Source organism: Eptatretus burgeri, chromosome 7 (assembly GCF_056783735.1).
Source record: "Eptatretus burgeri isolate ZD-2024b chromosome 7, Ebu_testis_v1, whole genome shotgun sequence".
Taxonomy (NCBI): domain Eukaryota; kingdom Metazoa; phylum Chordata; class Myxini; order Myxiniformes; family Myxinidae; genus Eptatretus; species Eptatretus burgeri.
Window position 1 is genome coordinate 39,035,725 of NC_140967.1, and position 15,812 is coordinate 39,051,536.

The following is a 15,812-nucleotide window of genomic DNA, read 5'->3' on the forward strand; positions in this document are numbered from 1 at the left end:
CGTTTGCCTTGATGACAGCTTTGCACACTCTTGGCATTCTCTCAACCAGTTTCATGAGGTAGTCACCTGGAATGCTTTTCCAACAGTCTTGAAGGAGTTCCCACATATGCTGAGCACTTGTTGGCTAGCTTTCCTTCACTATGCGGTCCAACTCATCCCAAACCATCTCAATTGGGTTTAGGTCGGGTGATTGTGGAGGCCAGGTCATCTGATGCAGCACTCCACCACTCTCTTTATTGGTCAAATAGCCCTTACACAGCCTGGAGGTGCATTTTGGGTCATTGTCCTGTTGAAAAACAAATGATGGTCCCACTTGGCTCAAAAACCAGATGGGATGGCATATCATTGCAGAATGCTGTGGTGGCCACACTGGTTAAGTTTGCCTTGAATTCTAAATAAATCGCTGACAGTGTCACCAGCAAAGCACCAACACACCATCACACCTCCTCCATGCTTCACGGTGGGAACTACACATGCAGAGATCATCCGTTCACCTTCTCTGTGTCTCAAAGACACAGCGGTTGGAACCAAAAATCTCAAATTTGGACTCGTCAGACCAAAGGACAGATTTCCACCTGTCCAATGTCCATTGCTAGTGTTTCTTGACCCAAGCAAGTCTCCTTCTTAGTGGTCTCCTTCAGCAGTGGTTTCTTTGCAGCAATTCGACAATGAAGGCCTGATTCACACAGTCTCCTCTGAACAGTTGATGTTGAGATGTGTTACTTGAACTCAGTGAAGCATTTACTTTGGCTGCAATCTGACATGCAGTTAATTGGCGATTTCTGAGGCTGGTAACTCTAACAAACTTATCCTCTGCAGTCGAGGTAACTCTGGATCTTCCTTTCTGTGGCGGTCCTCGTGAGAGCCAGTTTCGTCATAGTATTTGATGGTTTTTGTGACTGCACTCGAAGAAACTTTCAAAGTTCTTGAAATTTTCCGGATTGACTGACCTTCGTGTCTTGAAGTAATGATGGACTGTCATTTCTCTTTGCTTAGTTAAGTTGTTCTTGCCATATTATGGACTACGACAGGACAGACAAAATAATGGTCTTTTACCAAATAGGGCTATTTACTGGATACCAACCCTGCCTTGTCACAACACGACTGATTGCATCAAACGCATTAACAAGGAAAGAAATTCTACAAATAAACTTTAAACAAGGCACACCTGTTTATGGAAAGGCATTTCAGGTAACTACCTCATGAAGCTGGTTGAGAGAATGCCAAGAGTGTGCAAAGCTGTCATCAAGGTAAAGGGTGGCGACTTTGAAGAATCTAAAATATAAAATATACTTTGATTTGTTTAACACTTTTTTAGCTACTAAATAATTCCATTTGTGTTATTTCATAGTTTTGATGTCTTCACTATTATTCCATGATGTAGAATATAGTAAAAATAAAAAAAAACCCTGAACCCTTGAATGAGTAGGTGTGTCCAAATTTTTGACTGGTACTGTGAATATATATATATATATATATATATATATATATATATATATATATATATATATATATATATATATATATATATATATAGATAGATATCATTCAGCGTGTGTGTGTGTGTGTGTGTGTGTGTGTGTGTGTGTGTGTGTGTGTGTGTGTGTGTGTGTGTGTGTATGTATGCGCGCTTGTTTGATTCAGGTCAGGTATGGGAGCATGTGCCAGAACAGTGCGTCGCTGCGTCCACTTTCCGCCGGTACTCCAGGGGCCTCCGTCTGGCCATCCCCCAGGCAGATGCCAGGCCCATCCCCATCTCCTTGAGATGATGGTCAACCTGCTGCAACCACGAAGCATGTGGTCGGCCCACTGGCCTTCTCCACTCATGAGACTCCCTCGCTGAGAGAATCTGGTGAGCAGGATCAGCGTCAAGAAAACGAGCCACGTCCATACAGCCGCAACTGACACTCACGGACTATGCAGGTAACAAATCTCATCCGAGTCTCTCTCAGCAACCGCTCGTTGGACACAAAATCCGACCAGCGATAGTCAAGGATTCTCCGAAGAGACCTGGTACCAAAGGAATTAAGTCTCCGTCTCAGATCCTTGGTCAGAGTCCAAGTCTCGCATCCATAGAGGAAGACTGGAAGTACCAAAGACCTGAAGACTCGGACTTTCGTCCTCCCGCACAGGTACCGGCAGCGCCACACCCCATGATCCAGTGAATCCATGACTCCCCAGGCCCGACCCAGACGTCTATTGACCTCTGACTCACAGCCAGCAGAGACATGAATATCACTGCCAAGGTAAGTGAATCTCTCCACGACCTCAACATCTTCACCACAAACAGACACAGTCAGGACAGCAGCATCCAAGATGTCACCGAAAGCCTGGATCTTAGTTTTGACCCAAGAAACCCGTAATCCCAGCGGCTCCGACTCCTCATTCAGCACCTCGAGGGCCCCCAAAAGGATATCTAAAGTCTCCGCAAAGATGACTGCATCATCTGTAAAATCAAGGTCCGAGATCTTCACATTCCCAAACGATGCACCGCAGCTTGATCTCTCCGACATCCTCCCAAAAATCCAGTCCATACAAGTGCTGAAAAGTGTGGGGGCCAGTACACACCCCTGACGAACTCAAATAACAACTGGAAATGTCAGAGATGGTACCACCACACCTCACAGCACTCTCAGTACCAGAGTAGAGTTCAGACATCAGATCGATCAGTTTTGGTGGCACCCCACGAAGACCAAGAATCCTCCAGAGGACATCCCGATTCACTGAATCGAACGCTTTACAGAGATCAACATAGGCTGTAAGCAGCCCCTGCCGAAACTCTCGACTGCGTTCGGTGAGGACACGAAGAGCAAGGATACGGTCAATCGTTGACCTCTTTGGTGTAAAGCCTGACTGCTCTGGACGCTGGTGCTCAAGCAGATGGTGGCAAACCCTATCAAGAATTATCCGAGCAAAGACCTTGCCCGGCACTGAGAGCAGCGTCACCCCTCGGTCGTTGTTGCAGTCTTGGCGATCACCCTTCCCTTTCCAGAAAGGGACAACGAGGCCCCTCTTCCAGTCAGTTGGGATGATGCCTGTGTTCCAGGCAGAGCACAAAACTGCATGCAACGACATGAGTGCAGTATTTCCACCAGCCTTGAGAAGTTCAGCATGGATGTCACAGATCCCTGGAGCTTTGCCCCGTTTCAACTGGTTCACCGCAGCCCGTGTTTCCACAAGCGAAGGTGGACCACAGTTGATTCGAGGGTCAGCAACAGGGATTGTAACACCCTTGACGTCCAACTCGACAGCTGGGGGATCAGCCTGGTACAACCGCTCAAAGTAACTGGCCCAGCGGGTCTTCACTTCGGACTCCTCTGTCAAGAGCCTACCACTTTCTGCTCTAACTGCAGTGCTCCGAGGGATGGGCTTGGATGAACGCAATGCGCGAATTCCCCTGTAAGCGGGACGAGAATCACCTGTCCACAGGTGATGCTCTACCCCCTCACAGATTCCTCGCACATAGGCCTCCTTGTCCACCCTCAGCTCCCTGAACAGCTCAGCCCTGCCATTCAGCCTGGCCCTGCAACTCTGGTCAATGGTATCCAGTGTCCCTTGAGAGACAAAATTCTTCTTTGCCCTGCAGTGAATTCCAAGACATCCACCGGCAACATCAAGGACGGTGGTCTTGAAGGCAGTCCACAACTCTTCAGGACCCCCCAAAGCACCCAGACCCCCCCCCCAAGTGTCCACTCAGCCTGTTCGCAAACTCCTCAGCTACTCTCTCATCACTGAGCTTGCCAACATCCAGCCTAGGCTGGGATGGTACCATTCTCCAGGATTTAATGTGCAGCTTTAGAGTTGTTACAACAAGCCTGTGGTCAGTATTGAGGAACTGAGCACTCCGGTACACCCTGCAGTTCTGGATCATCCTCCAACGACCGTCAATGAGGATATGGCCAATTTCCTTTGCCACACCGCCAGCGTTGGAATACCAAGTCCTGTGATGAGCTTGTGGGCGCTGAAACCATGAACCAGCCACCCTAAGTCCATGACTTCTTGCAAAGTCAAGGAACTTAGTGCTATTCTGGTTCATAGTCCCTGACCCATGGGGACCAACACACACCTCATAACCATCCCTATCAGTTCCAGTCGATGCATTGAAATCCCCCAAGACTAGAAGTGTATCTCGTCTGGGGCACTGATCAACCACAGACTCGAGCGTGGCGTAGAATGCATCCTCCACGGTGAGATCACTCGCCTCAGTCAGAGCATAAACAGAGACCAGGGAAATGACACCTAAGGAGTGACGAATCCTTCATCTCATAATACGCTCGTTGACCGGTGTTACCTCAATTATCATTGGGGTCAGCTTATTGGACACAGCTACAGCAACTCCTTGGGTATGGTAACCATCAGAGCGACCAGACCAATGGTAGGTGTAACCACCCACCATTATCTCGCCGCAATCCGGTCTCCGAACCTCAGAGAGAGCTGCAATCCCGATGTCTCAACGCTTGAGCTCAGATGATAACAGAGACAGGTGATCATCCTCTCTTAGGGATAGGACATTCCAGGCACCCACCCGAAGGGACCGCCTCAGGTTAACCCAAGGAGACCGCCGTCTGGTGGACGACACCTCAGCACCACTCCGACACACTCTCTCGCAATCTGACCCAGGGATGTTACCCCGTGGTTTCCCTCCTCTCATCAAAGATTGGGGGTCCCGAAGGCTTTGCCCCAATCCCGTCATCCGGTGAGCTGCCCTGCGAAGGGAAGCTGCGCAGGAGGTACTCCCACGGAGTGGGTTTTCAGATTTTTTTGCGTTTTTGTGTTTTGCGGAATGAAGGGTTTTACGGTGGCCGGAGTGCAAATCCTGCCACCAACCTCCTAATAAAAAAGTAACCCAACTGCAGGGGGACGTCCGCAGACACAGTTGGGCACTAGATATGGATGGCCGTTGGCTCACAAGGAGCTCCTCCGCCCTTTGACAGGTTTTGTTTTTAATCCTGCTGGGTGTCCATATCCAAACACCCTCCTCACCACAAAACCTGGTGGGGGAGACGGTTTAGTCGCCGACAACCCGATCATGGAACAGGTTAGTACAGGTTTATATGGTACCTGTAGCAGGTCACAGATCTAACCTGACCTGACACCTTGTTTGATTATGTACTCCTAAACCACTGGACGGAATGAGTTGAAATTTTGTGGTTGCCCTTTGGGTGTGTTGAGGAAATTTTCAGACATTAAATAAAAATTCAGTCACGGAGGTTCAGGTCGAGGGGAGGGGTGGGGGTGGGAGGACCTCATTCGACCAGTTAACCAAAATAAATGTGAATGGGCTGTGGAAAAGGGGTAGTCTTCTCACTGGGAAAACTGATGACAAACTGACAAAATTAATATCAGAATGGAGATCAATAAATGGGATAAAAAGCCGAGGCAGGCAGAAAGTCAGGTGGAGAGATTATAAAGTTTGCACAAATTGACTCGATCAGAGAAGCACAAGATAGAATAAATTGGTGTTTTCTTGGAGAGGCTTTCACCCTGCAGTGGATTCTCCCTGGCAGAGATTATGATGATGAAAATAAAAGCCATCGAAATAAGCAAATTAACACACTGTAAATAAATTCTAAATTGAAATCAATAAACAGAAATGAAAGACAAATAAAGAATAATCAATGGAATCGCAAACATTCGCAAGTATAAGCAACATGACTCCTCACTCCCCCCCCCCCCAACCCCTCAAGCAACAGACCCATGCAACATTAAAAGGAAGGTACCGGACCAATGTTTTACTTTTTCGTATGAAGTGGCTGTGAAAAGGCATTTTTGTGCTGAGTCTTGTCTGGATTTTTTTAAATATAAAGCCTCAGCAGGAAAAAAAAAGAAGAAAAAAAAACCTCAATCATGTGACCATTTTTGAATTTTGACCACTCCTCCCCCCCCCCCCAATTACAATCAAAGGAAGGCACCAGAACAATATGTCTGCTTTTTTTCCTCAGGGTATGATTGTGCAAAGTCTCGAGTGCATTCATTAAAAATAAAGGCTTGGTATGGCAAAAGCCTTAATTTTAGGAGCAATTTTGACCTTTGACCCCCTGTAAAATGACAAAGAAGACACCACATCAATGTCTCGAAGCTTCGTTCTGCAGGAGTTGTGGTGAAGTATTTTTTGTGCCAGATCTTGTCTGTATTGGTTAAAAGACTAATGTTTGACAGGACAAATGTTAATTTTGCGTCCGATTTTGACATTTTATCCCCTGTGGAATCTCAAGAAAAGTACCAAACTAATGTCTGTCTTCTTCAATGTGTACACGTTGTGTGAAGGAATAATCTTAACAATTTTGGCTGCATTGGTTGAATACAAAAGCAACGTAAGATTAAAAACTTTACTTTTGCACCCAATTTTGACCTGAAACTCCATACAATGTCAAAAATAAATAATATAACAATTTTTTTCTACGCGTATCTATAGGGGCTGTTTGAATGCACCTTGGAAGCAAATGTCATCTCTATTGATTGAAATACAAGGGAATGGCGAAGCAAAATGTGCAATTTTTGTTTTTATTTTTTAACTTTGACGCCTTGAAATCAAAATGGGGACCTACATCGAAAAAAAATAAATAAGGAGGGAGTGTTGATGTATGGTACCAGGTACCTCCAGGCCAAATTTGAAGCACATTAGCTCAGAATTTAAGAGAAAATGGGAAGAAAGAGGGAAAATAAAAAGGAAAAAAGCATGCTCAAATGAGCTAAGATCCTTGTCCTCTAAATGATCACGTCATAAAAACGAATATGACGTCATTATGATGTATCAGGTTTGCGATAAATATCTGTGCTAATGCCCGGCTTGATTCCCGCAAACAAAATTCAAACAGCTTGCCTCGTTTCGGAGATAATGGTATAGGCGATTTCCATTAATGGCGATATTATGACGTCAACTTTTTTTCTCGGAAGAATTTCCAAAATCGGAGATGGTTACTGCCTGCGCGTTGGGTTTCTGCATATGCATGGCAAGTTTCACGAAGATCCGATGAAAACTCTGGGTTGTAAAACAAAAAATGTCAAAAAATAGGAATGACGTCATAAAAATTGATATGACATCATAGTGATATGATATCATATGTGCGGTAATTAATCTCTGCTAATGCCCTGTTCAATTCCAGCAAACAGAATTTAAAAAGCTTGCCTAGTTTCGGAGATAATTTTTTTGGCGATTTCCATTAGCGGAGATATTTTGACATCATAACTTTTTTTTCCAGGAGGAATTTTCAAAATCGGAGATGGTTGCTGTCTGCGCAGGGTATTTTCACATATAGACGCCAAATTTCAGGAAGTTTCGATGAAAACTGTAGGCTGTGAAACAAAAAAGTCCACAAGAAGAAGATGAAGAACAACAACGTGAGTAAGACTTTGAGATCCCTCCACGAGGATCTAAAAACAGTGTCTCCCCTCACTGAAAGAGGGGAGACATAATAAGCAAGGCGAACAGCAAGCAAGTAATATGGCTAAAAATTAGAAAATAAAATAAAACAAGGTAGATCCCTGAAGTAAAAGTCTGACCTTGAGTGCAGGCACATAACCTGTCAGTGCCTGAACAGTAGATAAGTGAAACAAATGGATCTGCTGCACCATCCCTGTTTGGAGGATCCACCACTGCCAGGGTTTCAAATGTTCCGATGTCAATCACCTTAATGAAACCGACACGGGTCGTGATCACCAGATGGCCGAGGCTGCCGGCAGGGCTCCTTTCACCTGTTGTCCCTGCAGAAGACTCCAATACTCTCCGCCTAATGGTAGAATCTTCAACATCATCCTCATGTCCATTGAGGACATCTGCAGGAAGTAGGATCATCGAGGTTGCAGTGTCATCAGGACTTGCAAAGCGATGCGTAGCCACAGGCTCAGGCTGCAGGGTTGCCAATCTCCCACCACAACCAAGCCTATAGATCAAGCAGTACCCACCACAGCCGCCATCAAAGAAATGACCATTCTCGGTAGTCTTAGTTAGTACTGTGGACTGCAAAGGTCCGCATTGGCCACGATCAGTGCAAGAGGCATATTTACCCATTGCAGCTCCCTCATCCTCACCACGCAACACCGAGTTAAGTCGATTCTTCTGCTCAACACGGTTTGGCGAGAATAGAGCAGTGGAACCAGTAGCAGGAGAATGGGAGCAGTTATAAAAAGCATCACTGTATCCTTCATGTGGCCTCAGTAATGCCAGGACGTGGATGCCATCTGGACATGGAGCCAGTTCTTGGACATACATGCCTTCTGCCTCAGCAAATGCTGGTAAGGGCAAGCATTGCACGAGTGTCCCAGGTCGCGGCGTGCCAGCAATGGTCGCACCATTTGAGCCAGCTCCATTTGAACCAGTCTTGCGGTCAGCAGTTGTTGCTAACCCTTGAGTAGCCTGCGCGAGTTGCTGAACATAAGTCAAATGTACAGGCTCCTGCATAAATAGCTGTGGCTGTTGCTCTGGATCGACACCAAGGTGATGTGGCATGGGAAATGTACCACCAGCTCCTCCCTCCTCCTCTGGGGTACCCTTCCCAAGAAGAGCATCCAACAATGGTGTGGCCTTCTCCTCTATGCCTCTTACGACGTACACAAGTAGCAATGGAACTGTGCGTGTAGAAACCATGCCCCCAAGTCCCCTACTCAGGGATGACCCAGTTTCCATCACCTGAGCTGGGCTACTCTCTCCACTGCTGAGCACCCTTGGTTCTGATTCTGAGATGGGGTCAGAATTCTCTGTCAAACTCGTTGTACATTTACTGGTGACCAAAGCACTGGCCAGGAGGCAAGGCAGTGGTGTGGCTACAGGTAAGTCTTTGTTACGATCGTTGACCCCGAAGCCAGTGCTTCGAGAATCCTTTGTGGTTCCATCTGTGGTGCTTGGACCCGCCTCATACAAAGACCTTTCAGGCTGCTGCAGGATCGTAAGCGCAGTCACCTCCATTGCAATTCCGCTAGACGTGTCATCTTTGCAAGAATCACCTGCATGCGACAGAATGATAGTTTTGCTTTTGGATTGCACATGAAATGAAGTGACTAAAGAGCCTCTAATAAGCTCTTTTATGGCAGTTTCTCCATTTAAAAAGCACAAATAACCAGTGCAAGTAATATAATAGAAACAATCACATTCGCACACAAGATTAATCATCATGTGGATAAGCACTCAACTTTATAATGCATACAAGCAGTGTATGTATGTTAGCTATAACACCTGTACAATCAAGGTCTTCGGGTTCAAATATGGAAAACAAGAAAAAGAGCAATAAGAGATTGCAGACCCTCGACAGGACTTGCTTTGTGTGTGGTGTTTGTGTAGTTTTGTGTGGTATTTGTGAACTGGTGTTACGTAATTAATAAGATGCATAATGAGAACTTCCACTTTATAACTGTTGGCAGTGATGACCGGGTACCAAGACGTCCCGCTTTGATTGGACACCTGACCTAGACCCGTGATGTTTTTCATTGTTATTCAATTGAATTTCGAATGGGATTAAAATAAATTTAATTCAAATCAAACAGAAGACCAAATTGATACAGTCCTGCATTGGAGTAATCAGAAGGAACCCAAACAAGCAAAAAAAAAAAGAAGATGAAGTCATCAGAAGGAACCTGGATAGGATTCGCATTTCAGCTGCTGCTCCTCCATGCTCAATCCCATCCCAGGAACAGCCAAGTGAGCCATATTTAAAACTTTTAAAAACCCAGATCAAAAAATTTCATAATTCTAGCTGCCAGACCATGCGTCTGATCAAGTTGAATTTTAAAAGATGTATTTCCCATCACTACTAGATCATAATTGTGAAGTTTCAAATCGATTGGTTAAGCGGTTCCAGAGAAAACATTATCTTCAAACTTCAATCCAATATGGCTGCCAAACCATGCGACCTATCGTTAATTATTTCTCAACAAACTTGTACGCCCAAGGCTTGGGGAACATTTGTGTGAAGTTTCCCCTCGATCTGTGCAGCCGTTCTGGAGAAGAAGATTTTTATAGGCTTGAGGGTAAATCCAATATGGCTGCCAAATGATGTGACCTATGATATCATGTGATCCTTTTCTTCCTCGTAGATAGGTGGTAATATGTGTAAAGCTTTGCCTCGATTTGTTCAGCCACTTGAGAGGAGGAGATTTTTGGAGGTTTTTTCAAAATACAAAAAATATGGCTGCCGAATCATGTGACCGATGACATCATCAAATTATTATTTCCTGTGTACCATTTTATCCCGAAATTACTCAAAAATTTTCATACTGATCAGATGTAGCGTTCTACATATGCAATTACGATGTCATAACGAAGGCACCTATGACATCATTAAATAAAACGCACTTATTCCCCATGAGGAGTACTTGACATGTGCCAAGTTTCAATTTTTTTTCCTTGGTGCAGTTTCAGAGATACAGCGTTCCAATGTTTTTCCATTTTTCCAACATGGCTGCCTCACCACACGACCTATGACGTCATAATTATCAATAAAACATTCTACATGAGTCGTCGCTCCTATGGTGAAAATATCGTCTCAATCCAACAAACGGTTGCGTAGAAAAACACTAAAGTTCTGTGCGGACAAAGAAAAGACAGACAGACAAACAAGAAAACAAAAAAAAACAGACCCAAATGCAATTCCCTCTTCTCCAGCGATAGTAAGAAAATGATTGGAATTTTTTTTTTATTCAAGTTCTGAATATTTTTGGTGAAAGGATAATTATCACTGCAGCTGTCATCTCTGTGAAGTAGAGCAAGAAATTTGTCCAAAATCACAATGTATCTCATCAAAACTAAAATATCTCAAAAGTGTTTGAACACTGTTCTTACGTCAACCTCGGCAAGGTAGGCCAAGGCAAGGTGGGTTTACATCGAGTCAACAAATGTCCCTGTCAAAATTAGTCCAGCAATCAAACTCAAGCACACAAGCTTTATTGGCCCGACACTGCATGTTAAATCACTTCACATTTCAAACTCTTGGGTGTCACTCTCAGCCATGATCTCTCTTGGGCTAGCCACATTTCAAAATTGGCCTCCAAAGCAGGACGCCGACCGGGCATCCTCCATCGTGCAAAGTCCTTTCTTGGGACACCTGAGCTCCTATCCTATCCACCTATCATTTTTCCATTGCCGCCACATTGGTGGTCTCTCTGTCCTCTTCCACATCATTTCTGGACTTGCACACTCTCCCCTCTCCATCGTTTGTCCCCTCCCCTCCCCCCCCCACTCCCAGGTATCTGCAGGATGCACATGGTCCACCAGTAACCCCCCTCCTCGTGAAAGTGCCTAAATCTAGAATCACTGCTCACCGACATTCATTAATTTCTCTTTTTCCTGCCTGTGGAACCACCTTCCATCCTAGCTTCAATCTCATTCTTCCCTCCAGGTCTTCAAGACAGCTGTTCACTACCATCTCAGCCTGGCGTTGGCTTAATCATTAGGGAGATGGCTTGGGATCCTAGGGTCCTGAGTTTGAGCCCCGTCGGCTGCCGAATTAACACCAGGGGGTTGACGCCGCCTGTCATCTTTCCGAGGTCAGCTAAATGAGCACCATTGTAATGGTAATAGGGGCACTGCATCAGCGGCATAGCCGTGCCCCTAACCAATGATGCAACCAGCAGCCAAAAGTCTATAAACGATCAGTACTACGATCTCAATTAATCCCCTATCCAAAATCATGATATTTTCTACATCTGATTAAATACCTCCCCACCCCTCCCAAAATTTTGCTTGCGTATCCATAATTGTTTACCCCTTGCATTCTCCCCTACCCTTCATCGTTGCCTGCATGCCTGCATCCTCTGTTTGTCCATCTCCATCTACTTTCTGCCTCCACCCAGCTGTTCGTGTTTTCTTTCTCCTGCTGTTCCCTTTGTTGTGTTGTGTTCTGCTTTTTGTTTTGTGTCGTAGCTCTTCCAGGAGCCGAGAGCATATACATATACAGTCATGTGCCGCATTACGACATTTCGGTCAACAAAGGACCGCATATACGACGGTGGTCCCATAAGATTATAATAGAGCTAAAAAATTCCGATCCCCTGGTGATGTCGTAGCCGTCGTAGCGCTGCAAGTTGTATAAAAGTACAGTATAGCACGTACAATGATGTACAGTAGACAATACTTGATAATGATAACAAACAACTAGGTTACTGGTTTATGTATTTAATATACTGTCCTTTTTATCATTATTTTAGAGTGTACTCTTTCTACTTATAAAAAAAATGTTTACTGTAAAACAGTATGCCGTGTTACGCAGCAGCCTCATATATCTTGTGTTTACAGGGTCTCTTGATTGTATCATTTTTTCGTGTGCTTGATTTAAAGGCCCTGTCCTTGACGATTTAGCCAGCGTATGCCGACGTATGAAAAATTTGTCTAAAACGCTGGCACACGTCGAATACGTTATGGGTAAGTTTTGTATACGTTAAGAGCACGCTGGCATACGTCGTAGTACGCCGAGCTCGTCGACAAATTTTAACATGCTTGAAATTTTCGACGTATGCCAGCGTATGACTCACACGTTCGGCATACGCTTGGCCATAAGTTGTAGGCACTTTACGCGATCGTTGACACAGGTTACTTGTAAGTTACTCATAAGTCGAAACACATCGAGGTAATGTTTAGCATACCCGAAACTTATTTCTAACTTATGAGTAACATGTTGTAGGCACGTTACGCGATCGTTGACACACGTTACTTGGAAGTTACTCATAAGTCGAAACACGTCGAGGTAATGTTTAGCGTGAGTGTTCCAGACTCCATGGTTTGTTTTTTTTTCTTTGTTTTTTCTTTTCTTCGGCATGACGGTGATGTCGACACTTCGATTTCTAGTGCGGTTATAATATAATAAAATTACCCCCGTGTGGGGGTGACGGTCATCTCTATAATACCACAAGTTCTCAATGTTCAGTTATGACCGAAAACTACTGCGCAGTTCTACTGCGCAGCTCGATCTGTGCAGTTTGGTTAAAGATGACTCAGAATTTTGGCACGCGCACGAAATTATATTTTGAAAATAAATGCCGACGTTTACATTTCGGGTTTTGAAACTTTTGCACCTTCGGCAGAAAATGTATAAATATAAAAGGCTAAAAATGTGTTTCATATTTATATTTCATTTCTCCTTCCTTCCTTCTTTGCGAATCGCATCGGCATTTTTGACCATCTTCCAGATCACGTGACGATCAAACGGGAAGGAAATTCAAAAATCTGTCCGTTAGATACAAGATAATATTTTTTACTCTCTCTCATCAATAAACAGTTGCCGAATATCTTGTAGAACGGTAGACGAGATAGGTTTTGAAAATGGCGGTTTTTATAACTTACGTGACCTCGTGACCTTGACCCTGACTTTGAACCCAGACAAAAGTTCTATCGTTGTGCAACACTCATCGACCTCTACCCACATACTAAGTTTCATCAAGATCGGAAAGAAAAATTGTTGACGGACGGACGCACGGACGGACACTTGGTCCGGCTTTATTAGGTCATCTCGTTAGAGATGACCTAATAATTAATAGGCTGCCACTCAACGATTTAAATCATAACCGCACTAGAAATCGAAGTGTCAACATCACCGTCATGCCAAAGAAAAGAAAAGAAAAGAAAAAAACCCATGGAGTCTGGAACACCGACGGGTTCCTCCTGTGTGAACCCCATTTTTATATACCGATTCCCCTAAACGCTGCCAATACGCCATTATACGGCAGCTGTAAGTTAGTAACACGTTCAGTAAGTTCTGTGGTCGTCCGGAAGACGTCAAATACATCTACATATGTCAATATGCGTTGGAGATACGTTACACATAGGTTCAAAGCACGTTACTCATAGGTTAGAAATAAGTTTCGGGTACGCTAAACATTACCTCGACGTGTTTCGACTTATAAGTAACTTACAAGTAATGTGTGTCGACGTGTGTCAACGATCGCGGAACGTGCCTACAACTTATGGCCAGCATATGCGGAACGTGTGCGTCATATGCTGGCATACGTCGAAAAATTTTCAACATGCTGAAAATTTGTCGACGTACTCGGCGTACTACAACGTATGCCAGCGTGCTTCAGCGTGCTCTTAACGTATACAAAACTTACCCATAACGTATTCGACGTGTGCCAGCGTATTCGGAAAATTTTTCATACATCGGCATACGCTGGCAAAAACGCCAAGGTGTGACGGTGGCTTGACACTTCGATGTCTTGTGCAGTTATGATTTGAATCGTCGAGCCGCAGCCTTTTGATAGGTTACCCCACGTGATCGTCGGCGATACGCTGCCACGCTATGCATAAGTTAGACTATCGTTGGGCATAGGTTGTGAAGGCTGACAACAGGTTCAGCATTTGTTGGTATAAGTCATCTATAACACAACGAAACGTTCTGTGTCCGTTACTAATACGTTATGCATAAGACAAAGTCGTTATGAATACGTCCAAAACTGGAAAAAAACCTCAATAGTTCAGCGTACGCCAGCGTTTTACATACATTTTGATACCTTGCCATATGCTGGCTAAAACGTCAAGGTGTGACAGGGCCTTAATCTCGTGTTGTTTTGTTCATCATCGCCCCTAAGCATTGATCAAAAAGTTTTTTAAAAACATTAAAAAGTTTCTAAAGTAAAAAAGTTACAGTAAGCTTAGGTTAATTTATTATTGAAGAAAGAAAAATATTTTTTAAATAAATTTAGTGTAGCCTAAGTGGAGAGTGTTTATAAAATCTACAGTAGTGTACAGCAACATCCTAGGCCTTCACATTCACTCACTCACTGACTCACCCAGAGCAATTTCCAGTCCTGCAAGCTCCATTCATGATGAGTGCCCTCTACACGTGTACCATTATTTATCTTTTATACCGTATTTTTACTGTCTCTTTTCCATGTTTAGATATGTTTCGATACACAAATATTACCATTGTGTTGCAATTGCCGACAGTATTCAGTACAGTTACATGCGAGGAGCAATAGGCTATACCATATAGCCTAGGTGTGTAGAAGGCTATTCCATCTGGATTTGTGTAAGTACACTCTATGATGTTCGCACAATGACAAAATCACTTAACGAAGCATTTCTCAGAACGTATCCCCGTCGTTAAGTGGTGCATGACTATATTTTACATATATATATATATATATATATATATATATATATATATATATATATATATATATATATATATATATATATACATAATTATACACCCACATATTATGTGATTCCTAAATAATACGAAGAATGTCCATGCTGCCAAAAGTCTGCTCCTCTAAATAAAATAAAATAAAATACAGTAAAGCACAGCATTTCATTGTGGTGCCACTTCAGGCATTGTTGGTGGTGGTGGTGGTGGTGTTGGTGAAGACGATGACAATGATGACGGTGATTATGCTTATGTTCTATATAGCATCACAAAGGACTATTTCAAGGCAAAAGCAATATAAATAGAGAGAAAGAAATATACAAAAAGGAAGGAAAATTAAGTGTCCAGATAGGATCGAAAGGATCAAAGAACAGCACCAAGGCGGTCTGATTAATTACCAACCGACCAGGCAGGAAACGTTGCTGACCGATACTTATCCTTCCTTAATATATGCTGGTCGAAGACATTTCTGACAAAAAAAAATTGATCATCTTGTCCTGACATCTATTCGACAAACAATTCAAGAAGAAAAAAATATATGTATCGTTGTTGAGGAGGTTTGTCTGTTAAGAAAATTTGAAAACTGTTTGACGTCGAGACCCGTTCTACAATATCTCGACGGGAGTGTCTCGGACCTGGGAATATCATGGCAACAATAATTTTTCCCGGGGGGGGGGGTGGTTGGGGCAATTTTACGCAGGTTTAAAATCACTTTCAGGGTTTTTTAAATACAATTACCCA

At 43.8% G+C, this 15,812-nt stretch overlaps 1 protein-coding gene across 11 annotated transcripts in view; it reads right to left on the reverse strand.

Annotated features, from left to right (window-relative positions):
- The window catches only part of BIRC6 (baculoviral IAP repeat containing 6), a 443,632-nt gene that overhangs the window by 378,927 nt on the left and 48,893 nt on the right, over positions 1-15,812 (reverse strand). For all 11 annotated transcript variants that reach the window (XM_085888090.1, XM_085888088.1, XM_085888086.1 and 8 more), the window contains exon 10: positions 7,504-8,943. In XM_085888090.1, coding sequence (XP_085744216.1) covers positions 7,504-8,943 — 1,440 coding nt within the window. The remainder of the gene's footprint in view (positions 1-7,503; positions 8,944-15,812) is intronic.